Source organism: Chrysemys picta, chromosome 7 (genome assembly GCF_011386835.1).
Source record: "Chrysemys picta bellii isolate R12L10 chromosome 7, ASM1138683v2, whole genome shotgun sequence".
In the NCBI taxonomy this organism is placed as follows: Eukaryota; Metazoa; Chordata; order Testudines; family Emydidae; genus Chrysemys; species Chrysemys picta.
The window spans coordinates 74,501,606-74,528,972 of NC_088797.1; the positions used below are offsets into that span (position 1 = coordinate 74,501,606).

At 40.0% G+C, this 27,367-nt stretch overlaps 1 protein-coding gene across 3 annotated transcripts; it reads left to right on the forward strand.

Moving 5' to 3' along the window:
• GHITM (growth hormone inducible transmembrane protein) lies at positions 1 to 25,518 on the forward strand. 3 transcript variants are annotated; one of them, XM_008170296.4, is made up of 9 exons: positions 1 to 175; positions 2,912 to 3,076; positions 7,098 to 7,197; positions 9,133 to 9,244; positions 10,863 to 11,004; positions 14,897 to 15,005; positions 18,371 to 18,559; positions 22,465 to 22,642; positions 23,916 to 25,518. In XM_008170296.4, exons 2-9 carry the CDS (start codon positions 2,945 to 2,947, stop codon positions 24,001 to 24,003), a joined length of 1,050 nt encoding a protein of 349 aa, XP_008168518.1. In that variant the 5' UTR covers positions 1 to 175; positions 2,912 to 2,944; the 3' UTR covers positions 24,004 to 25,518. The 3 variants fall into 3 exon arrangements, with proteins under 3 accessions (XP_008168518.1, XP_008168517.1, XP_042710599.1); XM_008170295.4 differs by having other exon boundaries at positions 45 to 199; XM_042854665.2 differs by having other exon boundaries at positions 147 to 335.
• Positions 25,519 to 27,367: the final 1,849 nt, after the last annotated feature.

Genomic DNA, 27,367 nt, shown 5'->3' on the forward strand with positions numbered 1-27,367 from the left:
GCCCACATCTAATATGGCTGCTAAGCGCGGCGTAGCCAACGGCAGTGTCCCGTTTTAAGATCACGTGAGAAGAGCGAGCCACTCAGCTTTGTTGTGGACGTCATCACACGTAACTTGGCTCGTGACGCACAATTTGTGCTCGCACATCAGGGATACGGCATAGAGCGCAGTGGCGGTGCGTAGCCTGGGCGCTGGGAAGGTGAGGGGGGTCTCGGAGCCGGCTGTTGGGTTCGCTCTCCCGCTCGGCCTGCGATCTTTTCCCGTCTGCTCGGGCCCCGCTATCGGAGCCGGGGAGCGCGCTGCGGGGGAGCTGTGCCTCCTGCTCCGCCGGCCGGGTACCGGAGCGCCGTGCGGGAGGGGGAGCACGAAGGGCCCTGGGGGTTGACGGGGGAGCTGTCACTCTTGCTGTGGGGGGAGGGCCCTGGGGGAGCTGCCCCTCTTGCTGTATGTGGGGTGCAGGGTCCCGGGGAGAGGGAAATGCCTAGGGAGTTCCCATGGGATGCAGTGAACTATTTGCCCAAAGTGGGAGGGAGACTTTTCTCTAAAATAAGAGTAATTCTGGGGTAGGAATGACAGTGGGGGAGAGACCCCCATTCCCAGGTATGGAACAATAACTCACTGCCTTTTTTCTTGTGACCTTAGCACTACTGCCCCACCCCGAATATGCACTCAACCTTCTGGGGGATGTGGTTTGTGGTCCAAATAAGCAGGTTGGGGGTAGTGTGCTGAACAGGGATTTGTCTTTTCAGATTGTACATCTCATCATTTCAGAACCCTCTCCACCTAAAAACAGGCTCGCCAGTTTCTTGTTTATATTATTTTGGGTAACTGATGGTATAAATCATTTAATGAACATTAAAGACTCACATTTCTAGTTATAACTTGTATTTTTCTCTTTAATTAGAGGCTCATGAAACCAAGATTTATCCCAATATTGTGTGGTACATTTATTTTCTCAAATGACTGTCAATGGCAATCCATGTATGGCAAATGACAGTAAAAGCCTAACCCTTACATATCTTTGATAAGTTTTCACTGGCCATATATGTAATACCATTTAAGCTACTAATAAGATATTGTGATGCTCTGTTAGAGTTAGGTATTTATGCCCATGTGAGAGATGGATAAATTGAAATACAAAGAGGTTATGACTTGCTCGTAACAAGTTGGTGGCAGTTTGGGAACAGAATCCAGGAGTCTTGACTCTGTCTGTAGGTTTAGTTGATCCCATCGCTATTTAAGAAGTGTACTAGCAAGGCTTCTGTGTAAAGAGGCCTTCTGGATTAGAACTTCTGTCCTATATGATGTCACGCAGTGATGACCAAACTGTTTTCTTGCCTCATGTTCTTTCATAAAAGATGATCTGCAACGTTGCTAGGATTTGTTTCATTCTGTGGCTAACCTGCCCAACTTCTGCTCAAGGTTTTAATACATAAGACTTTTGAGAGCAAGTCTGTTTTGAAAATTAATTAAAAGCTGTAAATAAGCTTTAAAATTCTTTAAAATAATGTGTCTGACGAAGTGGGTATTCACCCACGAAAGCTTATGCTCCAATACATCTGTTAGTCTTAAAGGTGCCACAGGACTCTGTTGCTTTTTAAAATTCTGAAAATGTGTCATAAATTTCATCACTTATCAACCTTTCAGAGACTGTAGTAACACAAAAACCAAAAGATTCTCTACTGATTTCTGGAAAAAACCCTCTTTGTAACAGTGGCATTTCATAACTGAGCTACAAAACAAAGTGAATTTTTTTTTCTTTAGCAATTCTTTGTACATCTGGTTTACTTTCTCCTTTTGAAATTGACTCATTTAATATTTATATTATGGTAGTGCTTGCGGCCTCAATCATGATTAGGGCTCCACGGTGCTGGGCATTGTATAAACAAAGACCTGGTGTCTGTGCCAAAGATAGGTTTCAGAGTAGCGCTGTCCCAAAGATCTTACTCTAAGGACTAGTTAAATTCTAAAAAATAGCTGTGCTTGTTCTAATGTGCATAAATACAAATAAAATTGTTTTAGGAGCCTGAAAAGAGGATTAAAACTGTACTATGCATCCCTTTGTCGCTACATATAAATAGAAGCAAATTGGTGTCTATGAAAGTGTGATAGTGTATTAGTAGCTTAGTTTTATCTTTATAGAGAAAAGTCATACATATCTTTTGTATTGGAAGAAAATACTTTTAAGACTAGAAAAAGCAGTGTTTGTGAAAATAAGTTGGTAGTACTAGTAGAGCATACAGTAGGTTGACGGTTGTAAATAAAATAAAACTGAATTTGTCTTGTATAGGTTCTTTAATCTGTGACCCTGGTGAGGTATTAAGATGAAGTTAGTTAGTTGTGTGTTTAAAATTATGTAAAAAGAGCTTGCTGGTGGTGGGGTTGTACTACACATCACTTCAGTGCCCTTAAGTTAAGGTGATATTTTGATTAGTAGTCCATGTACATATGATAGTCTTGGGTAGTGCATTCTATTTCCAGAATTTAGGGTGGGGTGAATGTTTAGCAGGAGGTTAGTTTATTTCTTAACACCACAAGGTCTCAAACCTGCATTTGGACTGCCATTAGTTATGAGCACACACAAGATTGTTCAGATAAGTTAGAGGAAGAGAAACCTTCCCTCTTCTCTGGTGAGCATGTAGTATGATTCAAAATTCTGGCATGGGAAGTCAAATCCTTGACTTTCTAGACTAAAGGGTGTGCTGTTAAACTCGCCTGTATCTGTACTGGCTGTATTTAACTCCAGAACATCTCATGTAGTGGCTCGGTTCTTTTTTTTTTTATAGTACTTGATGATAAATAAAACTTTTTTTTTTTTGTTACATAACTGGCAAATAAAGCAGTAAGATTATTTGTGCTTTTTGTGATACAATAACCAAATACTAAAGCATTTCTTCTCATGCCATTACAGGAATACTCCATTATTAAATAAAAAACAGCAACCATGCTGGCAGCAAGATTAGCGTGTTTATGGACACTGCCACGCCAGAGTCTCCGTCCTGCACTTACACAGACCTTCCCAGCTTTGAGGAATTCCAGCATAAAAGCAAATCGGTGGATCTTGCAACCTAACCGGGTAAGGTAGCTTGTTTTAATTTGATAAGAATTGTTTGTACAAAAGGTGTCAAATTAGACCATTGAGACCATTTCCATGTTTACTAAAAGACGCATTTTGGTGCAGATGAAAATGTAAGTGAGGTAACTGAAATGGAAGGCCCAACTTAATGGGACGACAGCGCTTCAACATTTTACTGAAGCAGCAACCTGACAAAAATGTTATTTAACAGTGGCCCAAAGATGTACAATGAATATTTTGCTCTAATTGGGACTCACTTGGCTCAGCAGACTAGAATGGAGTTGTATTTCTTGAATTATCTGCACAGATTCCCATTTAAATGTCATGTGCATCTTGAGCATCCATACTCAAAACTCTTGAACAGCAGCAATCATTGGAGATGTGCTCAGACCTTGCCTGTCCTTATGTTTCTCTCCCTCCTCTCACCCTACGCAATTCAAGGACTTATAAGAGAGCATACTCCTCCAGCCACTCAATTCCCACTGCAGATGACAAGCAAGACCTCTACAGCAGGGGTCGGCAACCTATGGCATGCGTGCCAAAGATGGCACGCGAGCTGATTTCTAATGGCACGCTGCTGCTTGCTGGGGTCCTGGCCACCGCTCCCCCGTTCCCCCTGCCCCACTGCAGGCAGCAGTGTGCCATTAAAAATCCTGCCCGGACCGCTCTTCTCCGCCCCTCCTGCCGGCATTTGCACATGCTTTGCTGACCTCTGTCACTTCCGGCGGGAGGTTGTGTTTCGGGTTAGCGTGTCTGGAAAGCGGCCCCGCTGGCGGGGGCAGGAAGAGGGACCCGGCAACACAGGAGTTGCAGCGCCTGTGAGGCCTGTAAGTGGGGAAGGGTCTTGGGTCCCAGCTGTGCCATGCGCCCGCCCACCCCGAGCACGGCCGGCCCCGCTCCCTGGACTCAGGCAGGCTGCCCCGGAGTTGGAGCCCCGGTGCCGGGATGAGCTCAGCTCTGTACTGGGGCAGGCCACATCCCACAGCCCGAGCCCGAACCCGAGCCCAGGGGCTGCGGCTCGCTGCCTGCTGGACTCTGGGAACAGCTGGGTCACGCCTCTTTCCCCACCCCAGGTCACTGGACCCCAGTCCCCTCCGGCACTGAGGGCAGAACCCAGGAGTCTGGAGCCCTAGTCTCCGTCTGCTCCCCATCCCCTCAAACAACTAGAGTCCAGCTGGAAACCTAGGAATCAGAGTCCTCACTCCCAGCACTCCTCCCCGAGCGTCAGACACCAGCCCCTTCCCAGAGCCCAGGAGTCCTAACTCCCACCCCGCTCCCCGCCCCACCCCCGCTCACACTCCCAGCCCCCTGCCCTGACCTCTGCACCCCCCACAATCCCAGCCCTGACTCCAGCCCCCCCACACATACCCAGCCCCCCACACCCAATGCCCTGACATTCCCACCTGCACCCCTCGCACTAAATGGGAGCTGCCTAGGTAAGCACTCGAGACCCAAACCACCTGCCCCAACCCTGAGCCCCCTCCTTCATTCTAGCTTCTGACCACACCCTACACCCCAACCCTCAGCCTGCTCCTTCACCCCAGCCCTGTGCTCAGTGCACTCCCATCCTCAGCTCAGTGCAGAGACAGAGGAAGAAAATGGGCTAAAACCAGGGAGAAGGTAGGTACCCACTCTGTGGGCAGGGCCGGGACCCCAGACCGGCAGCGGGCTGACTTGCTCATTTAAGCCATCTCTGACCTCAAACCATGCTTCTCTGATAAGGTCTCGTGTCCTCCAGTAGTAAATGTATTCTCTCTCTCTCTTGTCTTGGGGATGAAAGTGTTCCTCATTGTTGCTCTGTGTGCAGATCATTCACCAAACACACGCATCAAGCTTGGATAAACCCCCTCAGATCTCTCATGTTAGTGGTGTGATAGGTTTGATCACAGAAACCCTCTTGGGACTGATGTGCTGAGACTACCTCTGAGCCAGTTTTCCCTGCCAGCTTGGGACTTCAGAACCCTGCCTTGTTGTGCCAGACATGCTAGCCTGCTGCAAACACAGACCCAGGTCTGAACCACGTCCCCAAAGCTGCAAACTTAATTGAAAACAGCTTAAGAAGTGCTCCTGTCTCCAGCATCCAGTTCCCAATGGGATCCAAACCCCAAATAAATCCGTTTTACTCTGTAAAAGCTTATACAGGGTGAACTCATAAATTGTCCGCCCTCTATAACACTATTAGAGAGAGATGCACAGCCGTTCGCTCCTCCAGGTATTAATTACTTATTCTGGGCTAATTAATAAGCAAAAGTGATTTTATTAACTATAAAAAGTAGAATTTAAGTGGTTCCAAGTAGTAACAGACAGAACAAAATAAGTTACCAAGCAAAATAAAACACAACAGGCAAGTCTAAGCCTAATACATTAAGAAACTGATTACAGATGAAAACTCACCCCCAGAGATGGTCCAAGAAGCTTCTTTCACAGATTGGACTCCTTCACGTCATAAGTGGTGTCTGGGAAGGCCTTGTCCTCTGACACTGATCTCTTGGGGAAGCCTGCACCAATTTCTCAGTCTCATTCTGCCACTACACTGGAAACTTGCAGTTGTGTTATAGCAGTGGTGGCTCAAGATGTTAGAGACAAGGTGAGTGAGGTAATAGCTTTTATTGGACCAACAGAAGTTGTTACCTCCCTCACCCAACTTCTCTCTCTACTACACGGGAAACACTAGTGTAGACAGGAATCAGGCATATTTACCATTGTTGCTGGAGTAGACTTAGAAACAACTCCATTTTAAAATTCTTTCACCTGTCTGTATCACCAGGGGAGTTGCTTCCCCACACCCATGCCCACCCCACAAAAATTGCAGAGTGGGTTTTAAAGAAAACTGGGTTGAGGAAAGTTTGTCTGATTGTTTGCTTTGTGCTTAGTGTTTTTTGTCTCCCAGATTTTTATTCTGGTACTTTCATGAGCCCTAAAGTCCAAGTTATTTCAACTAAATTCTAAATATCCTCTTGTGCACTTTGGGTTTGTTTTGTAGATTGTGTACAACAGTGCATCTTCTGTACTATATCATTGTAAGTTGCGTTTTAAAAAAAAAGAGATTGATGTTAAATTCTGTTCTAATAGCTATCAGCATTTAAGAAGTGCTGTATATGTTGCTCTCACAACTATAGTTAAAAAGTTTCTAGGGTCAGCTTTGACTACCACTCCTTTCCTTATGTTTTCTAAATCTGTGTTGAAACACTCCTGCAGAATATTTTAATTTCCGAAGTCCTTACAGCCCATATTTAGGAACACATCTGCATGTGCAGATTAATAAAGAAAGCCAAGAGTGCAGTGGCTTCAGATTTCCAGGGGATGTTTTAACCAGTGAGAGCCAAGGATCACAGAAATCATAACATAATTTTGATTTGCTTGTATTTCAAAAGTTTGTTGGCATTCATCTTAAGTCTTTTCTCTTAGATCTTCCTTGCCATAAAATCTTAATTTATGGGCCCTAAATTCTACTCTTGCCCTTCAGAGTAGAGTTAAGGATTCAAGTTGTACAATGTGAGGAAAGTTGGAGTGTTGCTATAACTGCTTCACCCAAAACTGTGATCAGTTTGAGTTCAGTCTCCATGCCTTTCAGTCTGGCCTGTTCACAAGCACATAGGCAGCAAATATTTACCTTTATTTATGCAAAGCCAAAAAACAGTATGTTCTGGCCATTTACAGCGCCAGTGGGTGGGGTGGGAGGGTATTTGAGCTTTTTCTCGGAATAAAATCATGCTGTCTGCTCTGCCAGTATTCATATATTAAGATACAATTGATACTTTTGTAATTTCTATAATTTAGTGTAGTCAGCTGTCTACTCAGTAGTTAGAGTATTGCACAATTGGTTTAAGAGGATAATGACACCCGAGTTAGAAGGGATCAGTTGTATTTAAATAACTCCTTTTTTTACTTATACTGTTATCTTGCTATTAATTGAAACAGAGAGCTTGCCATTAATCTGTAGGTACTACTTGTAAATATGTAAATCTTTATTGTTCTAGGATCTATTTAACTGTCTTTCCTTTCTATCTGCTCATAACAGGGGTATGCCTCCAAAGCAAAAATGGGTGTGCGGCGTGGAAGAACTGGCCAAGAAATTAAAGAAGCAGCCTTTGAGCCAGCATTGGAAACTGCATTTAAAGGTGAATAACCATTCTACTCAAGTATTCAGAATGTTTGAACGCCAACTGTAAAGCTTATTTCAAAGAAATCAGTTTAAAATCCTGGATCATTATGACTTACTATAGAGTTTGACTAAGCCTTTGAAAACAAATGTCTGAAAAATGGGTTTCTTCACTTCTCTGCAACATTTGATATTGCTAATACCTCCAGTAGCCATGGAGCAATTTGAGTTGTTCATAGTCATAACTATTGTGAAGTACATGGAAATTCCTGAACTTGAAGACCTTCTCTCAGTCATTCATATGTCAAGTAGTAAGTTTCTTAAAAAGTTAAACATATTTTTCAGAAGCAGAGATCTATTTTTATGCGTAGGATTTATATTTCTATGGCCTTGCAGCATCCCTGAGGTATTGCCTCTATTTTATAGATGGGTAATCGAAGGCAAAATGGTTGCGACGTTCCCGAATTTGTATAGTGAGTCAGTGACAGAATTCACATCTCCTGATACTCTAGTATTAGTGTGGGATTGGGGTTTGGGGGGTGACGGAAGGCAGGAAGATAAACTGAGCTCTAGTTCCAGGGTCTGCTCGTTAGCTAATCAGTTACTTTGAGCTTGTATAATTTCAAAATATAATTCTTTGGTACTGAATTGGCAAGGTTTTAAACAATCACCTCATGTGACTAAAGAGAACTGTGCCAAATTGAGCCCTGGTGTAAACAAGTACAGTTCAATTGAAATCACTGGAATTGGTGCCAGTTTACAGTACAATAAATTTAGTGGCAATTTATGGCTGTTAGTGACAATTGACTCTATTAGATCAATCCTCAAGCTGAAGTCCTTTTTTAATGGAAATTAATCATTCTCTACATCCAAAGAAGTGTTATCTTCTATTCTAAGAGTGAATGTTTGTCTTGATACCATTAGTATTGTGCAGCATAGCTACTGAAAGATCAGTCTTCCTGTGTTTGTAGTTAGTAAGAAGCATACAATGCTTTTGAATTTAATCTGCTGGCATAATGTACACAACACAGACGCCAAATGTGCTGACTTTACATATTCAAGAAGTTCAAAGCTCTGCTTTTCTAAATATGGATTTGCCAGGTAGACCGCAAAGGGGTTACTGTTGAGTAGCACATCTAGTCCAGTACACACATACCTGGGTTTGTTTTATATCAAATCTTCTTTTTCATAAAACTTCCTTGAAAGAGACTACAGTTTTTCCAATAAAAACAAACCATGCAACTGGAAATATCAACAGTTGCTACTTCTCATCTTTATTAGACAGTTATCCTTTACAGCAGTGTCAGTAACGTCCAATTTCAGGTCTTTCTGATTGACAACAATTATAATAAATTTTTACCCATGAGAGCAGGTTTAGAAGGCAACATCAAGAGGGGAGGGCAAAAGGGTAAGAGACCTGAAAGGCCTGATTTTTTTTTGATTTTTTTTTTTTTCCTCCTGTTTTTAATGAAGAAACTTACCTAGATGATAGGCCCGTATCACTAACCAATTGGTGGGTGACATTATTCTTGTTTTTTTCATTCTTTGTTTTTATTCCACTTACTATATAGTCTTAGAAATGGCTGCCTCCTGTTGATAAACTTAAAATATGTAACATTTATTTACTGATCCATGTAGCTAGCTAACTAGTTTGAAGCTACATCATGTAGCAATACAAGAGAATTTGATATTCAGAGGGCATCTTTGTTCCTCTCTGAACTTAGTTTCATAGAAGAGAAACAATCAGTGTGGATGAAAAGTTCCTATAAAATGATAGGCTAACAGGTAAAGTTTTTATTTGGACATTAAGAATAAAGAGTTTTTATAAATCTTGAGGTTTTTCCCTTCCTTATCAGTTGTTGTTTACATAATGAAACTGAAATTAGAAAACTGTTCTACTCGATCCCATGACAAAACATTTGCAGGAATATCAATACTTTTTTCTGTTTTGCAGTGGACCAGATGGGAAGATGGATTGTTGCTGGAGGGGCTGCTGTTGGTCTTGGAGCTCTATGTTATTATGGAATGGGAATGTCAAATGAAATTGGAGCCATTGAAAAAGCTGTGTGAGCAAAATATCACGCTTATTATTTCAAATCAAGGCTAAATCAGTTGAAACTCACCCTTATTTACATGCAAATTTCTCTCCCAACCAGTCTCCTTCTGTGCATGCATACTTTTTATGACTTTAAACTAAAAAGAAAAATGCTAGTTTCTTGGAGAAAGCATTGATTTTTATATATAAACCTGAAAACAAATTTTGTTAAAGCTTTGGGTTTAAATGCAATTTGGCTCACTGCTGCTATAAATATCCCACTTCCTATCTTGCAAATACTATTAACTTTGAAGTATTTTTGCCTCCTCTCAAATGGTATATATCTATATTCTTGTCTGGGGAATGTCATGAGTTAAAATGTAGGTGGATGTTCTAACTTCTGTGAAAGTGTTAGTTAAATCCACATTATCTAGGGTTCCTCTGAGACCCTGTTCAGAAAGCAAAAATAGCTTCTGGAATTCACCAAGAGCTGTAAGAAATGTAAACATTGTAAGCAGGTCATAATTGTTCCCTATCTACCTGTCTCTTGTAAACACTAACTTACAAAAAGTGTTTGCTCTTGGCATAACAAATTCTGTTCCATGTGGGGGTGGAGCATGCTAGCTAATGATGAAGCCTTCAAGCAATAAATCATATGTTAAAGTTTATGAATGTGTGGGCTTAAAAGAAGAAAATCTTGCTCAGTTTTGTGATAAACTTACTAGGTTCATAACGGAAAGAGATAGGGAAGAAGTGATATTCAAAGCTCCATGCATTCGTGCTTCAAGTGACATCTCACTTTAGCATCCTATTGTGCCAATCTTCTAATACAATTGACAACCTTCTCTGTTAACATTCAAATAACTGTCATTCATTTACCACCCTTTAAGATGAATGGGGAAAAGTTTGCACTTCTGAGATGTTTTCGGGTTGTCTGCGGACTTCTGGGGAAAATAGTAACTTTGTAAAATGGAATGTGGCAGAAAACATGCATAATCTTTATTAAATGTCACTAACTGGTGGGAATTCTGTCTTCGTAGAATCTGTTCTTTAAACATAGTAATACAAAAGCTTTTCGTATCTAGGGTTATTTCTAGGTTATTCCTTATCTCAAAACATAGCATGTATGTCATAATACATTGCTCTGGTGACTTAGCAACTTGTGACCATTTCATTAAATTAAATTACAATTGTTAGTACATATACTATGGGTTTTTCCCTTTAGACTGTTTTAAAACCTATAATATACTTATTCACACCACTCTCTTGCCTTTTAAATAGTGATAGAGTAAGATACTTGCAGTATGGAGACATGAGTGAAAGGAACGCACACAGGAAATGTTTACAATAGACCAGTTTTACTAGCATTATTTATAGTAGAATGTCATCTCATACTTAACTAGCATAGTTCCATGGCAACAACATAACTTTGTGCATGGTGGAAAAAGAAGTTAACAAATTAAGACCTAAAACATGATATATTTCATGACAAATGTCTCTAAACTGAATGTTGTATGCCACTGTAAGATGGATCTCATTAGTCTTAAATATTTATAACAGTTTGATTGTATCAGAACTAAGAATAAGTGGTGAGATCAATTAAAACATGAAAAAATAGCAACATAACTGTTCATAATTTCATCTTTCAGTATTTGGCCTCAGTATGTGAAAGACCGAATCCGTTCTACCTACATGTACTTTGCAGGAAGTGTTGGTTTGACAGCATTGTCTGCTGTAGCAGTCAGCAGATCTCCTGCACTCATGAGCCTCATGATGAGGGGTTCTTGGCTGGTAAGGTTATATGGGCTTTCTCTTTAATCACCAGAAAGATTAGTGTTAAGAAAACCATGTTTTGAAGTAGAGCTTGGAATCTTAGGAGGTGAAACTTTATGGGGTGTGTCTAGTTGTCTTAAAACGGCCCCAACAGTACAGGGTTACATAATTCTTTGAATAAGGCGCATCTACAAACTTCTGGTCATTGATGTGTGGGGGGGGGGGGAGAGAGAGAGACCAGAAACTTCCCCCTACATGAACTAGTGCAGGGGTTGTCAATAGGCAGACCAGAAGCCAAATCCGGACCTGCCATTTGAACAGATACAGATATCTTTTTTTTTTATGTACTTGTTGTTGGGTTTTTTAATTATTTAATTATTTTCTCTGGAGTCTGGATCTTGATTATACCTCGTCCAAGAAATTTGGACGTTGACAAAAAAAAATTGACTACCCCTGCTCTAGTGTGTGTGGTTTTTAAAAACAAACAAACAAAAAACAGACTGACAGGAGCTTGCTACCTGAAAGCAATTAGAGCTCAGTGGTCTCACTGTTCAATCTTCTCTTAAGTGTGTCTTAGTAGGTAAGCTAAATACTAGTGGTGTCTGGAAAAATTCTGAAGAAACATTTTTGTTATAGAATGATTAATCAAAATTGAAATGTTTCATGGAAATGGTTTGGCATCAGTTAACTTCCAACAGAACACTGGCAGGCTGAAGGGGAGCTTGGGAACTCTAGCTGAGCCAGGAGCTTTGAAATTTGAGAGCTGGCACTTCCAAGCTCCATGTTTTTCTTCAACCCACCAGAGACCTTGGAAATCCTGGTAGCTGTGAAATTGACATGATGATCAGTTTGGTTGTTGCTCACCACTGAATTTCACTGGTGAAACTCGCCAGACTCTTGGTAAGCTGACAAGTATCTGGGGAGCGTATTTTGTTTTGGCAATGCCATGTCTCAATGTTTCCAAAACAATATAGTGGGATTTCAGTTGTGCGAAAACTTTTGAATTTTTCCTTTTGGTCCTGATTGAAGATAAAAATTTTGTGAACGCTCAAATTTTCACAGAACTGAAATTCAGTTTTCTAGGCAGCTCTACTGAAGACCCCATTAAAAATGAAATCTGACTTTAATATGCTGCAATCTCTCACAAACTTAACAGGAATATTTGAAACAAGCTTGTAGTGGTAAATCCTATGTTTAAACTAACCGGTATGATTTACTTAGGTATTCATAATTTTACAAGTGGCTCCCCTTTTAGGTAACTGGATTTATGGATAACCTCAGACTTAAACTGAACAAGATCAATTTCTCATGGTTAGATGGTTTAACAGCATAAAATAGTAAAAGCTGAAAATAGACTCTGCTTTAAACACTCTTTAATAGCTATTTTAAAGTAACTTAAACACTTAATGCTAACAAATCGAGTAGTGGTAAAGTGTCATAACTAAACCTTCAGTTCTTTCTTTATCTTAGCTAAAACATTCATAGCTTAATTATAGTTAAACTGTGGCTAATTTACAATACATAACTTGGCAATAAGAATAGTGATAAGATTAAACTAATTTTACTCCACAAAGTGCTGAATGTGGTTTTATTTTAAACATTTTGTTTCAGAAATATCGCTACGGGCACATTATGTACATTAGAGGGAGCTATTGCTAATTACCTAATCCTAGTAAAAGATGGCTTTATGAAGAACATCAAAGAATCCTAACTAAACATACATATTTAAACTTAAACATAAGTTCGTTTTCTGTTTAAATTTAGGTATATTTGCATGTCAAGAGCCTAATGTGTGCTAGATAATATTACTTGTTTAAATAGTCTATTGTGGTCATGTAAAAGTTTCTTCAGCTGGTCATATTGAACAGTTAAGCATAGTTTAAAGTTGGTGAAATCGTAAAGCTGTGGCTTCTGGTATGAAACGGACCTATTGCATCAGACTTGACTTATCTGATCAGACTGATGTTCTCAAAGGCTGCGTAAACCGGCCAGTGGCCAATAGCTAACTGTTCAAAGGCAGGTCATATGACTTGCTGCTGCCAAAACAATGCCTAGCTTGCCTGCGCATAAATTGATCAGCGACATGCACAACTATGAATATGGTATTTGTCTTACTGAGGCCAGGCTTGTTAATTTATCCATTTGCATCTACATATGCTCTGTGGTTGTCCAGCCATCTCCTTTGGAAATCTTGTGTATGCATGTCTCCTGCTTGTTCCTCCCTGTGAACATACACACTAGCATTTGTAGGTGTTTGACTATCTGAAAATTTAGTATTAAAATGACATCTGTACCAGATTCTGCAAATCTGTTTATCAGTTGTGCATAATATAGTGACAACATTTAGGTCCAAATTTTCAAATGTTCATGCTAGTGTAAATTCTGCTCCTGGGAGAATTCTGCACCACTGCGCAATGCAGAATTTCACAGAATTCCCTGTTTACTCCGCAGAATTTCTGGCTGCCTCTAGGGGTCGCTGGACTCTGCAAAGCCCAGCTCACAGTGAGCGTGCCTAGCCTAGTGGGGCTGGAGGCTGCATGCTTTTTGATTCTCATTCTCCTGGGGATGGGAGAGGGTGTGGGAGATCCAGCCAACTCTGGCAAATGGTGAGGAAGGGGTGGGCTGCACCAGCAGGACAGTAAAGAAGTTAGGGTAGTAATGGCTTTGGAGTGCTGGTGCCTGGGCCAGGGGGTGCCCCATGACTGGACTCTGAAGGGAGGAGGATGCTGGTGGCTGGGCTCTGGGGGGCCCCCACAGCTCTCTCCAGCACTCTCCTGCCCCCAGTGGAACTGGGTTTTAGTAGGGGTGTCTTTAACACTCCTGGGGGAATCTTTTTTTGCTCTTGTCTGTATTGCTGACATGTTGACAGGTATTTTGAAACAAATTACCAAAATAATTGAAACTGGAGTGATTATATTGTGGTGTTTTGACAAAATATGCGGAATTTTAAAATGTGTGCAGAATTTTTAATTTTTTGGTGCAGAATTCTCCCAGAGTAAAATTCTAATGAATGTGTGCATACATGAGGCGGGGAGAGCAGGAGACATACATTAAAAAGGGTGGCTGGGTATCCGCAGAGCGCATATGCTGAAAAGGGTAAATGTAGATAATTGGACAAAGTAGAAGGCATAGCTACAGATAGCCATGTTTCGTCTATTTACAGAATTGCACCAAGGTCCATTTAGGCATGTCATAGAGATGTGGTTTTGGCGAGAGCAAACCAGAAGTAGCAGCTAATGGTCTCAGTCAACCATCTATTAGCTGTTAGGCCACACACTCCTGTTCAAGCAGGAAGCAGCTAGACTGAGCAAGAGGAGAGACACATGGTTTGGAAACAAATGGGAGCAGGGACAGATGGTATTTGGATGGGGCTTGGGGAGAAAGCATGTACAAGGAACAAGCAGCAATGCTTAAATATTTTAAGTAAATGAAAGGTCGTAAGTGGGGATACAGTGAACCATCAGGGGACACCTTTGGAATCATCCAGTTAGTTGCTTCCTCTGTGTGTTTTTTTTTTTTGTTTTTTTTTTTTTGTTACCTGGCATGTCTTGTACTGGACAGCTTTAGACACATAGCACCAATTGGTATACCTCTTGGTTTGGACAGTCCTAAGATTTCCTGGGTAAAAAATGCATTGACTTCATTGGGGTCTTACTAGAGTAAGGACTGCTGGATTTGGGCTACTGTGTGAAGTTTAGCTGGGTACTTCTGAGTTAATTGTGCTTTTACTCAACTATGTGTGCAGCTTTCTGCTCTTGAATCTTTGAGAGATAATTGTGCATAGGAGTACTATTGACATTTAGGCTAGTAAAAGAAATTAATATAAACTAAGATTTCAGAGGCAGAGTAGAGAAGTTTGTACATCTCAGTGTGCTCTTGAATTCTTATATGGTAATTCTTTATATTACAGGCAATAGGTGCAAGTTTTGCAGCTATGATTGGTGCTGGGATGCTGGTTAGGTCAATATCCTATGAAGGTAATCCTGGTGCTAAACACCTTGCCTGGATGCTTCATGCAGGTAGGTGCATTTAATTTTCTGTGTGACAGTATCTCAGCTACTTAACGTGAAATATTATGTCTGTGGTTTTGCTGAAGATAAGCCTACTTCTGAAGGAAAACAAGTTCTTAGTCTCCCAAAACTTTAATGAAATATCTATTGCTTTTGGGAAGCTGTAACTTCCTTTTAGCTCTTTTCATTCCTGTTCACAGCACCTTCTGTGTGGCTGTTAATGAAATATTCTTTAAAGTATCTTTCTTACGTTGGCTGGGGCTTATGGGTGAGTTCCGGAGATGTCTTTTGCCCCAAGTACATTGTGCAGCATTCAGCTACTTAGACATCCTTGTTCTCTTAAATATAAATGGATTAATAACAGATCCTCTGTAAGGTTGGTGTGGCTATTGGTATTGGTATTTGCCGTGCATTTTCTCTCTTGCTAATATTCATTAAAGGGTACTGGGGATATCTGGATTCTGCAAGCATGCCTTTCCACTTGAGGAACCCTTACCCTCTATTCATTGTACTCAGCTGCCACAGAACAGCCAAGGCCCTCTGATTCAATCTAACCATTTCTCAAACCTGTTCACCTTAATAGAAGCAGAACCTGCCCCCCCCCCATGCTGGTTAAGTAAAAATTGAGGGCCTGGTGACAGCCCTGACTATATGAATGCACCAGACTTCATGATAGGATTCAGAAGGTACCTGAGCAGTTGAAAGTTAATAATTCAGATTGACCTTACCAGAGATCCTCCAAAGGTCAAAGTTTGGGGTGATTTCCTCTTCCTATCCTGTGCTTGACCAGTGAAATTACTGAGCTTCAGTTCGTTAGCTCACTAGGAACGTAGAAATTACTGGTCGGTTAGTGGTATGTTGCAGGTTATGTTGGAAGTCTTCATGACTAGTCAAAAGGCTGTTTTCAGCAGAGCATCTGCTGAAAGATTGTGATTATTTGCATTCATTATTAATAGAAAAAATGGTACAGTAATGTTTCCATGTTATTAAAAATTAACAATTACTTTAGACACATCATTGGTAATTGAGAAAGCAAAGCCGTTCCTTTGTTGAAGGGATTTCCTTAAAAAAAAAAAAAAAAAGTTGAAAGACATTTCATAAAAAGGAATTTTATGAGCTCTCTTAAACATATTTTTTAAAATTTTAAAAGAATGACTCCAAAAGAAGTGTTCTGCTCCCTGTTGATTATTTCTTTGGGGGCCCTTTGAAAACACCCTTCAAAAGAGCAAATGTGCTCAGGCTTACCCCTTCTTCCACTTGTGCACATTGTTTCTCTATTTCTTACTGCCTTTGATTTCATTGTCAGAGTTGTTAATACAGGTAAAGCATATTCCTGAAGACCCTGGGGAAGGCTTTATTCCTTCCACAAAACAATGAAACTGACAGTACAAAAAGTACACTGAAATGAACAAACTAAAGAATAGAAATAGTTTCTGCTCGACTCTTTTATAGTGATCTTATGAGTTATAATGGTAAGAACACTTAGGTGGAAATGTGGTTAGTCAAATCTGTGTCCCTTTAAAGAACTGTAATTTTTTTTCTTCTGTGAAAATGCATGTTCAAATCAAACCTGCAATATATGCCACATTAGTACATGAAATTACTTGCCTCTTCTAGCTGTCTTTTCAGCTTACCTGCTGAATGATTGCTTTATAGTTAGCATGGCTTTATAAGTATCATACTGGTATTAACTGCCTCCTCAGCAGTCCTATATAATCAAATTGTATGAGTCAACGTGCAGCAGATTATTTCTGCAGTTCTGATGTGGGCAAGTAAGGTGTCACTTAAATTATATTTTTTTGTGCAAATTAATGTACCATTAGTTTTGATCTATAATAGTTTAAAATTATAGTAACATGCAAATGATTGAAGTAAGCCAGTCACTCACCGTGTTGTCACAATATCATCAGTGAACCATCGGCTTTTCATGGATCAGTGGGAAGGGATAGAGCAACACCAGTTACGTCCACTCCGATATGAGCTACCAGCTAGTTGCTATTTACCTTGTGTGCAATATTCATTCACTTTTGAATATAATGCAGCTTGTCTCCTGCAACTCGTTTGTTAATAAGGTCTGTCCTCTGAAGACCACCTTCTCTTAGGCAACAGAAGTGTCTCAGTAAAGGAATTGTACTGTTCACAGTATGTTATCAGGAAGAGCATTCATCCCCTTTCTCCTGATTTTTGTAACTTCTGAAAGGTTAGTTTTGTATGACATATTAAATGTCCACACGCTCAATTCACTATCAGAGTGGACATTGAAAACCCAGTGTTCTGAAACACTTTCAGTGTAAGAAGATATGGTTGACAAACTTCACTCATATCAAGCAGATTTTTAACTTTGAGTACAAATCTGATAAAGAATCACACATGTCTCACTGAAAAAGTTTTAACTGGTTCAAGTGACACTACTTACTTTCAAAGCTGTTTCCATTAGAAACCTTAATGCTCAGTTTGCAGTTGTCTGTGGATTTCAGAAATGTTAATGTGGGGGTTTTGCAGATGCATAACTACTGTGATTACTAGCTTGTATAGGACCTAGTATGGTGCTTAAGATTATAAGACTTGACATACACCGCTACCTCGATATAATGCGACCCGATATAACACAAATTCAGATATAACACGGTAAAGCAGTGCTCCGGGGGGGCGAGGCTGTGCACTCCGGTGGATCAAAGCAAGTTCAATATAACACGGTTTCATCTATAACGCAGTAAGATTTTTTTTTTTGGCCCCCCAAGGACAGCGTTATATCGAGGTAGAAATGTACCAAGTCAAGTTGCTGTAGAGGTGGGCCAAATCCTTATAATACACAGTGCTGTATTTGGGAAGAGGGATTCCTTTCTGATGCATTTGTTACTCGTTTTTTTTACCGTGAATATGTGACTTGATTGCATAGCTGTTCCTAATGTCAAGAATTCTTTCCTTTTTTCAAAATACAGCTGCAACTCCAGCTTCATGTGAAAATGCACTCTATAGGCTGACTGTACTGTTTGAAGCATTTATTGGTTCAAGATATACTTGTTGCTGACTTTGAACAGGCCTTGTAATTGTCATCAGCCAGCATAAAGACTGCTCATTTTTCTGAACTGTCCTTCATAATTAAATGAACGGTAGCACATTTCATCTAAGTTTTGTGGCATTGTACTGAATATTTTCTGACAAATTCTGCATTGGCTTTTCTTCTTTGCGCAAACCCATTGAACTCTATAAGATTGAATAGAGTGTAAATCAATACAGAGTCTGGCCTATTGACTCAGTTATGTGGCTGAAAAATGCCCTCTTGGGATAGGTCACTTATCTTTAGCCATTCAATATATACAGCATTGAACATAACTAAATTTCCAAACTTGCTTGTCTTTTTCTTCACTTAGGTGTTATGGGTGCAGTGGTGGCTCCCTTCACCTTGTTGGGTGGTCCTCTGCTAATCAGAGCTGCCTGGTACACAGCAGGAATTGTAGGAGGTCTCTCAACTGTGGCCATGTGTGCACCAAGTGAAAAGTTTCTGAACATGGGAGGACCACTGGGAGTAGGCCTTGGCCTTGTTCTTGCTTCATCAATTGGTAAACAAAATACTGTTTTGATGTTTGACTTCTAAGTGTCTAAAACTGAGCTCACCTAATTATACAGTATCTTTAATACAGTGAGACTGGCCCTGACTGAGAAATGTACACCCAAAAGTACCTGGTTAGATAGTATTTGCAGGAGCTGTTATCTTCATAGATTCTAAAGCCAAGAGGGACCACAGTGATTATCTAGCCTGACCTGGATAATAGCAGAGGCCATAGAACTTCCCCAAAATAATTTCTAGAGCATATCTTTTAGGAAAAACTTCCAATCTTGATTTAATAATTCAGTGGTGGAGAATCCACCATGATCCTTGGTAAATTGTTCCAATGGTTAACTCTCACTGTTTTTGAATTTATACCTAATTTCCAGTCCGGATTTATCTAGCTTCAGCTTCCAGCCATTGGATTGTGTTATACTTTCTTCTGCTAGACTGAAGAGCCCATTGTTAAGTACACCTCTACCCCGATATAATGCGGTCCAATATAACGCGAATTCGGATATAACGCGGTAAAGCAGCGCTCCAGGGGATGGGGCTGCTTTACTTCATTATATCCGAATTTGTGTTACCGCAAGCGGTTCCTCTCCGTCCGCCCGTTACTTGCTGCGGCCCTCCCCGGGGCCCCCCGCCTCTGCTCACCTCCGCTCCACCTCCTCCCACGAGCGCACTGCAGCTCCGCTTCTCCCTCCCAGGCTTGCTGCACCAATCAGCTGTTTGGGTCAGCAAGCCTGGGAGGGAGGAGAAGCGGAGCTGTGGTGCGCTCATGGGAGGAGGCGGAATGGAGGTTAGCTGGGGCGGGAAGGCCCCGGGGAGGGCCGCAGCAAGTAACGGGGCGCGCAGAGGAACCGCTTCTCGCTCCAGCTCATCTCTGCCGCCTCCGCTCCGCTTCTCCCCTCCCACCCCCCTTTCCAGGCTTGCCAGGCCAAACAGCTGATTGGCGCAGCAAGCCCAGAAGGGAGGGAGGGAGAAGCGGAGCGGCAGCGGCGTGCTCAGGGAGGAGGCAGAGCAGAGGTGAGCTGGGGCGGGGAGCGGTTTCTCTCCCTACCCTGATATAACGCAGTCTCACCTATGACATGGTGAGATTTTTTTTTTTTTTTTTGACTCCTGAGGACTGCGTTTTATCGGGGTAGGTACATGTAATCAAGTCACCCCTTAACCTTCTCTTAGACAGCAAGTTTTTTTTAGTCTGGCACTTCAGCAAATTGTCAGCATGTCCCTATTTTAAAATAATGTGTTTGCTGGTTTAAAACCACACTAAAAATACTCTCAGTGAAGAGTACTGATGGACATGGACTTCATGCTTTTTTTTTTTTTTTTTTTAAAGTCTAGGCTAAAAATCCATCTGGTTAAAGTTTCAGTAAACTGTAACACAGCAAAAAACTGCAATGGTGTCTTTTGGTAATAAATATTAAAATTGCCAGATTAAATGTGACTCAGATTTGCTACTGCATATTTTTTCTGTATATTCTCTTTTTGAAACATACATGTTAGAATTGCTCTGTGAAATGGTCTGACATAGAAGTTTCGTATGAAAATAACACCAATTAGGTGGGTTTTGTTTCGCTCTCTAGGTAAAAAGATACTTTAAAGAAACTTGTAAGAGGCTTACAAGTTCTGTTTTAAATTTAACTTAAGGCTAGACATTTAAGAATTCAAAAGTCACAAAATGTTGAAGGAGGGTTGCATGCGTGCCCCATTGTACTTATGCATTATGGTACAGTCTAATAATGTAAAAAATATTTTAGATCATACAATATTACGGCTGTCGATTAATTGCAGTTAACTCACACAGTTAACTAAAAAAAATTAATCGCACTGAATAGAATACAAATTGAAATTTATTAAATATTTTTGGATGTTTTTCTAAATCAGGGATCAGCAACCTTTGGCACGCGGCTCGCTAGGGTAAGCTCCCTGGCGTTTACCTTCCACGTCTGCAGGTTCGGTTGATCGAGGCTCCCACTGGCCGCGGTTCGCCGTTCCAGGCCAATGGGGGTGGCGGGAAGTGGTGGTAAGCACATCCCTTGGCCCACGCCGCTTCCCGCAGTCCCCATTGGCCTGGGACGGCGAACCGCAGCCGGTAGGAGCCGCGATCAGCCGAACCTGCGGACACGGCAGGTAAACAAACTTACCCTGGCGAGCCGCGTGCCAAAGGTTGCCGATCCCTGTTCTACATTTTCAAATATATTGATTTCTATTACAACACAGAATACAAAGTGTACAGTGCTCACTTTATATTTTTATTACAAATATTTGCACTGTAAAAATGATAAAAGAAATAGTATTTTTCAATTCACCTCATACAAGTATTGTAGTGCAATCTCTTTATCCTGAAAGTGTAACTTACAGATGTAGATTTTTATCATTGCATAACTGCACTCAAAAACAAAACAATGTAAACTTTAGAGCCTACAGGTCCACTTGGTCCCACTTCTTGTTCGGCCAATCGCTAAAACAAACAAGTTTGTTTACATTTATGGGAGATACTGCTGCCTGCTTCTTATTTACAATGTTACCTGAAAGTGAGAACAGGCACTTTTGTAGCTGGTATTGCAAGGTATTTACGTGCCAGTATGCTACACATTTATATGCCCCTTTATGCTTCGGCCACCATTCCGGAGGACATGCTTCCATGCTGATTATGCGCGTTTAAAAAAAAAATGCATTAATTACATTTGTGACTGAACTCCTTGGGGGAGAATTGTATTTCTCCTGTTCCGTTTTACCTGTATTATGCCATATATTTCATGTTATAGCAGTCTCGGATGATGACCCGCACATGTTCATTTTAAGAACATTTTCACAGCAGATTTGACAAAACACAAAGATACCAATGTGAGATTTCTAAATATAGTTACAGCACTCAACCCAAGGTTTAAGAATCTGAAGTGCAATCCAAAAATCTGAGAGGAATGAGGTGTGGCATATGCTTTCAGGAAGTCTTAAAAGAGCAGCACTCCGATGTGGAAACTAGAACCTGAATCACCAAAAAAGAAAATGAACCTTCTCCTCAAGGCATCTGACTCAGATGATGAAAATGAATATACATAGGTCCACTTTGCTTTGGATCGTTATTGAGCAGAACTTGTCGCTAGTATGGCTGATGTCCTCTGGAATGGTGGTTGAAGCATGAAGGGACACCTGAATCTTTAGCACACCTGGCCCGTAAATATCTTGTAACACTAGCTACAACAGTGCTATGTAAACCCCTATTCTCACTTTCAGGTGACATTGTAAACAAGAAGCGGACAGCATTATCTCCTGCAAATTGTAACCAAACTTGTTTATCTAAGCAATTGGTTGAACAAAAAGGAGGACTGAGTGAACTTGTAGGCTCTAAAGTTTTACATTGTTTTATTTTTAAATGCACTTATATTTTTGTATATAAGTTTACATTTGTAAGTTCAACTTTCATGATAGAGATTGCACTACAGTTTTTTATTAGGTGAATTGGAAAATACTGTTTGGTTTTTTACAGTGCAATATTTATTCAAAAATAAAGCACTGTACACTTTGTGTTCTGTGTTGTAATTGAAATCCATATATTTGAAAATGTAGAAAATATCCAAAAATATTTAAATAAATGGTATTGTGTTATTGTTTAACGGCATGATTAATCGCACACTTAATTTTTTTAATCATGCGACAGTCCTATACAGTACTCTTCTGCAATTTTGAATAAATGTCACATCTCTTACTATGGTGTACATGTATGCTAGAATCCATGAAAATAGCTGGCATATAAGAAGTACCATGAATGACCTGAGCACTCTTGCAGGATGGTCCTTCCATGCTCCTACATTATAAATCATGCTAGTCCTCAAATAATTAAGACTGTAACAATGCATATACACAAAGAAGGGGCTTGCTTTTAACACCTTTTTTGCACACTTATTCCAGGATCTATGTTCCTGCCTCCTACCTCTGCATTTGGAGCAGGCCTCTATTCTGTAGCAGTTTATGGTGGATTGATCCTCTTCGGCATGTTCCTGCTGTACGATACACAAAAAGTTATCAAACGTGCAGAGACACACCCAGAGTCCATATATGGAGTAGCAAAGTATGACCCCATCAACTCGTAAGTATTATCCTGGTGTCAACACTGATCTGATTTTAAGACTGTTTTAACTGATGATGTCCCTTCAAGCAATGCAGTAGTGTAAAAAGAAAATTTACCTGCTGTCCTGCAGATATTGGAGAGAAATTCACTTTGGGATATTAAACCTCACTTTACACTAAAATGCACTAGATTATAGCCACATCATTTTCCAAATACAATATGAAAATAGTTAATGGGGATAAAACTATTACTGAAAAATACCTATTTTTAAAACTACAGAAGCATGACTAAGTACTACATGTGATGCCAAAAAAGAGGTCTTTTTTTTTTTCCTTTTTATGTACATCTCTCAGCCAATGTAAGTTGTGTTTTTTTGTTTTGTTTTGTTTTGTTTTTTCTAACAGTTTTTCTGTGTGGATGGGGGAAATTCTTTGTACTTGCTTTCTGAAAGATTTTCAGCTCACATTCTTAATCTGTTCAAACAAAGCAATTTTAGTTGTGTTGTAAGCTGTAAAATATCTTAGTCTATATAATATGTAACCTTTGTAATTGTAAATTAGTAAAACTTTTATGTCCACTGTAGCTAATAGTAATATAATGGTTAATTGTCCTCAATAAGAGCCAAATCTGATAATAGGCTAATCTTCTCACTTTGTAAAGGTCTCTCTTCACTCAGTTATATTTTTGAGTTGGAAAGGCATATTTCTGTTACCCTTTTGAACTAAGCTCAGTATTTACTTTTATGTAAATAACTGACTCTAAAAGAAAAGGGATTTGGGGAATAAGCTGTTGGGAGGAAGAAAAAAGGAATCTACCCAACATTGTTCAAAACTTTGTTCCAAATCCTGGTCCCACTGAACTTTAGTGGTAGCTTAGTTGTTTTGGGCCAAATCCTAGTTCCAATACGTTTTTTAACTCAAGTGTAATGTCCCATGACAAGTTACTGTGCATTTTTACCCATCTATAGCTTATTGCTTAACACATGTGGTTGTCATTCTAGTTTCCAGAATGTGATTTAAACAAATGTAAATAAGAGCTATATGTCATAACTGAAGTCTTAGTGGCAAATTAGTCAATTTCTGCTTGTAATGATTACACAGTTCACTTCAGAAAAACAAGATTCACATACACAATGTAGTATCTTAAAAAACAAGTTGAGTGAGACACTCAGGTCCTCAACCTCATTTTTAAAATTTCCTAATGTGTTGAATTGACATTGAGTAATTAAATGTTGCTTATAACCTTACTTATAGTAAATTAAACTAACTGGCTTTCTGTGTTTTTTTTTAAGGTGTCTGGGCATTTACATGGATACACTGAACATCTTTATCCGGGTGGCCACCATGCTTGCCACTGGTGGGAGTAGTAGGAAAAAGTGAATTAAGATTTTTCTTTGCAACCATCTGATAGTTCACCGAACTCTGTCAGCTTAGTGCATATGCCTAGTAAATATGAGTCTGGTGTACAAGCAGCTTTCATGTATAAGTCAGAAGTTTGAAGCACTTCATCATTATTAAGGTGTTTCAGTACAACATGAATCTCATGGACAAGTTTCCCAGTTCTTATGTGAACAGGTCAAATTTGGATTACAGTGCAAACACTTGTACATAATTTGTGATATCTTAATGGGAAAGAAATATATTATAGTAAATTGTATTCTAAACTTAAGTAAACAAAACTAGATCAGTCTGCTTCTCTGAAAGGTTTGACAACATATTATTCTGTAACTATCACTTTTTGCATCTACTGTAATTGCATAGTAAAAAGAAACTGATCTCCAAAATGAGGAATCAAGTGTACAGAAAGGGGCACAAGATAACTCAAGAGACCGATATTGGAATATGGAACCTTGTTGTGATTAAACTGAAAGTGGTATTGTCTGAGAGCTGTTGCTGCTATTTGATGGCCTTTGGGTGACCTACCTGAAAGGAATTAGAGCCCTATCTACTAGAACTTAACTTAATCTATCACAATTCGTGCCCTTGTAACATCTCAACTGAAATTTTAGAAAGGATTAAGGTGAGCACAGAGAAATACAAAGGCCTTGAAAAGGCAATGCGACCCTTATGGAATGGTGGGCAGTGGTAAAGAAGCTTGTGCTCTTACTACATCTATTTGTCCTGTGGGTAAATAGAACTTCAGCACCTTTCCTGAATATACTTGAAAAATTAGCGTTTAATGTGGCTGTAATGTTTCCAACATCCTTCATGTTCATTAGCTATATCTATGTCTTTGCACTGAGAAGTTAAACTTTGGGAACATCAAACTATTGAAGTGTTGGTTCCAGAACCAAAAAATACTTAGGCTATAATGTGTGTTTTTGGCCAATAAAACCACTATACTGAAATCAACTAAGTTATTTTTGGTGATGGCCTCCTGAGGTCTGAGCTCAGTGACCAGTCCCACTCTAAAATTTGCTTAATGATGGTGCTGGAACAAAGGGAAGTGAACTCTATTCTGCTTTTTTCACCTGTCCTCCAGGCCCCAAAACTAAATGCTATATACTTTCAAGTGCTTTTGCCTGTAATCCTTTGACTCCTCTTCCCAAATTGCTGCCATACAACTGGTATTTTCTTTACCATATTTAACAAAAATGCCCCACTAACATTAATGGTGAATTTCTACAACTATATTTCATTGTTCTAGTACCATACTTGGTTTGCCAAATACAAGTATTATAAGCTGGGATAACAGGTAAACCTGTGAAAATATTGGGCACAAGCTATTGTTGGCAATCCTTAAAATTAAATGAGGCCTATGTAACTGCTGCTGTACTCAATCTAGTTACCAGTCCTGGCAAAGATCAAATCAGCAATTGAGAAACTTATTTTATCCTTTAATGTGCTATGCTTGTATACTGATTTCTGAAACAATAAAGTCCAAGACCAACAGTTCATTGGTCTCTTATTTAGCCTTTCAAATAATGTTTATACTGTAGTACATTACTTCGTAAGGGCACTGTAACTTCATCTTCCTCCTTCCCCACAGTTCTTCCTCTTATAAGAGAATTAAATGAACAGTGCCTACTCCTTGTGTGGAGTGTCTGCATAATTGTTTGCAGTGGAATCCACAATGCTATTTTTTCCATCAGTTAGATGCATTTTCTTCTCAAATAACACTATAGACAAGGACAAAACTCTGTAGAATAAATGCTAGTATCTTTAACTCATGGTGTAAAGAAGTTTTTTCTCACCCTGTGGAACTACATGGCATAACTTGTGGTGTCACAAAATTTGAGAAGTGCTAAGCAACCTTTAACTAGACAGGACGACCAGCTTCACCTGTAATAAGGAACAATGGCCAACTGTCTCTGGTACTCCAAATGACTGTGTTTGGGGGGAGAGCAGTGGCTTGTCAGGAAGAATTTTGTCACATTCCTTTTTGCCTCAGTAGATTGCATTGCAAAATCTTTTACAGTAGGTACCACTCTTAGAGCACATCTACACTTATCTCCGGAGCAATCGATCCAGCAGGGGTCGATTTTATCGTGTCTAGTGAAGACGCGATAAATCAACCACTGAGCGCCCCCGCCTGTCAACTCTGGTACTCCTGTTATACCAATAGAATAAAAACCAGCAGGATCTTATTGAGAGGGATAAGGCAAAGATGCCACATTTCTCTTTTGCTTTATTATATTTACAATAAAAGTAAACAACGTTGTTTGACTACTTATTCCTATCACTACTTATTCCTTACACACACATACATTCACACAATCATTTATTCAAGTTTTGGATAGGTATTATAGTTACCAGCCTAGAAGTTGTTCATGCCAAGTTACTGGCCAGATATTTTGGTCATGAGGATGCAGCTGAGTCCATGTCAGGTGCACCTGATGCTCCTGGAGGTTGGCAGCAGAACCAGAGACTCAAAGTCCTCAGTCTTTAGAGTTAATTCTTTATGGGAACAGTTTCATCCTGCTGTTGCTGACTCAATCAGCAGATGGCACATTCCTGGTGGCTCCACACTGTCCACAGTTTGTGTTTCTCATCCTTCCAGGTGATGGGGTGGATTCCAGTTTATCCTCTGGGGATTGTCTGGTGGTTCACTTGACCCATTCTTCGGCCGATGGATACTCCCTTTCTAGGCTGGCTCCTCCCTAACCGTTTATGGACATCAAGCATTCATCAACATACATTTCATATCTTAACCATATTTTAATTTATTGTCTCCGCCCTTTAATCACAGAGGGTGGAAGTCTGTTCCTAGGAGCTGTTGCTGTTACAATGAAATGAAAGTCACTTAAGGCTTATAGTGTTTGTTTACATTGTATCAATTACTTCAAGAACAAAGTCAATTACTTTGTTTGTAAGTTTTACATAGTAATACAGTATCTTTCACAGGACAGACACAATCAATGGTTTCTACAGACAGTAGCTTACAAGTTTTAACAGAATACCCAAGAGATTTTTGTACTTGGTGAAATTGTTGGATTTTAAAGTGTGGGGGACAAATTATGGGGGGGGGCACTGTTATTACCTTCTTTAGTAACCCTACATAATCCCCCTTTTGACCCTACGATATTTATATAATCGTTAGTGTCACTTTCTTTTTAACCTGTTTAAGAGAAGGTTCTGTGAGGTAACATGCGTTTGTGATTCCAATTTAGAGTACATTTTTTTTATCTGAAAACATGCCCCACCTACTAATTATACAAATACAATTTAATATCAAGACTACTATCAAGGGGTGTAGCATTACTGATAGGATGCCAGTGGTAGTCGGGGACCATCCAGAGAATAT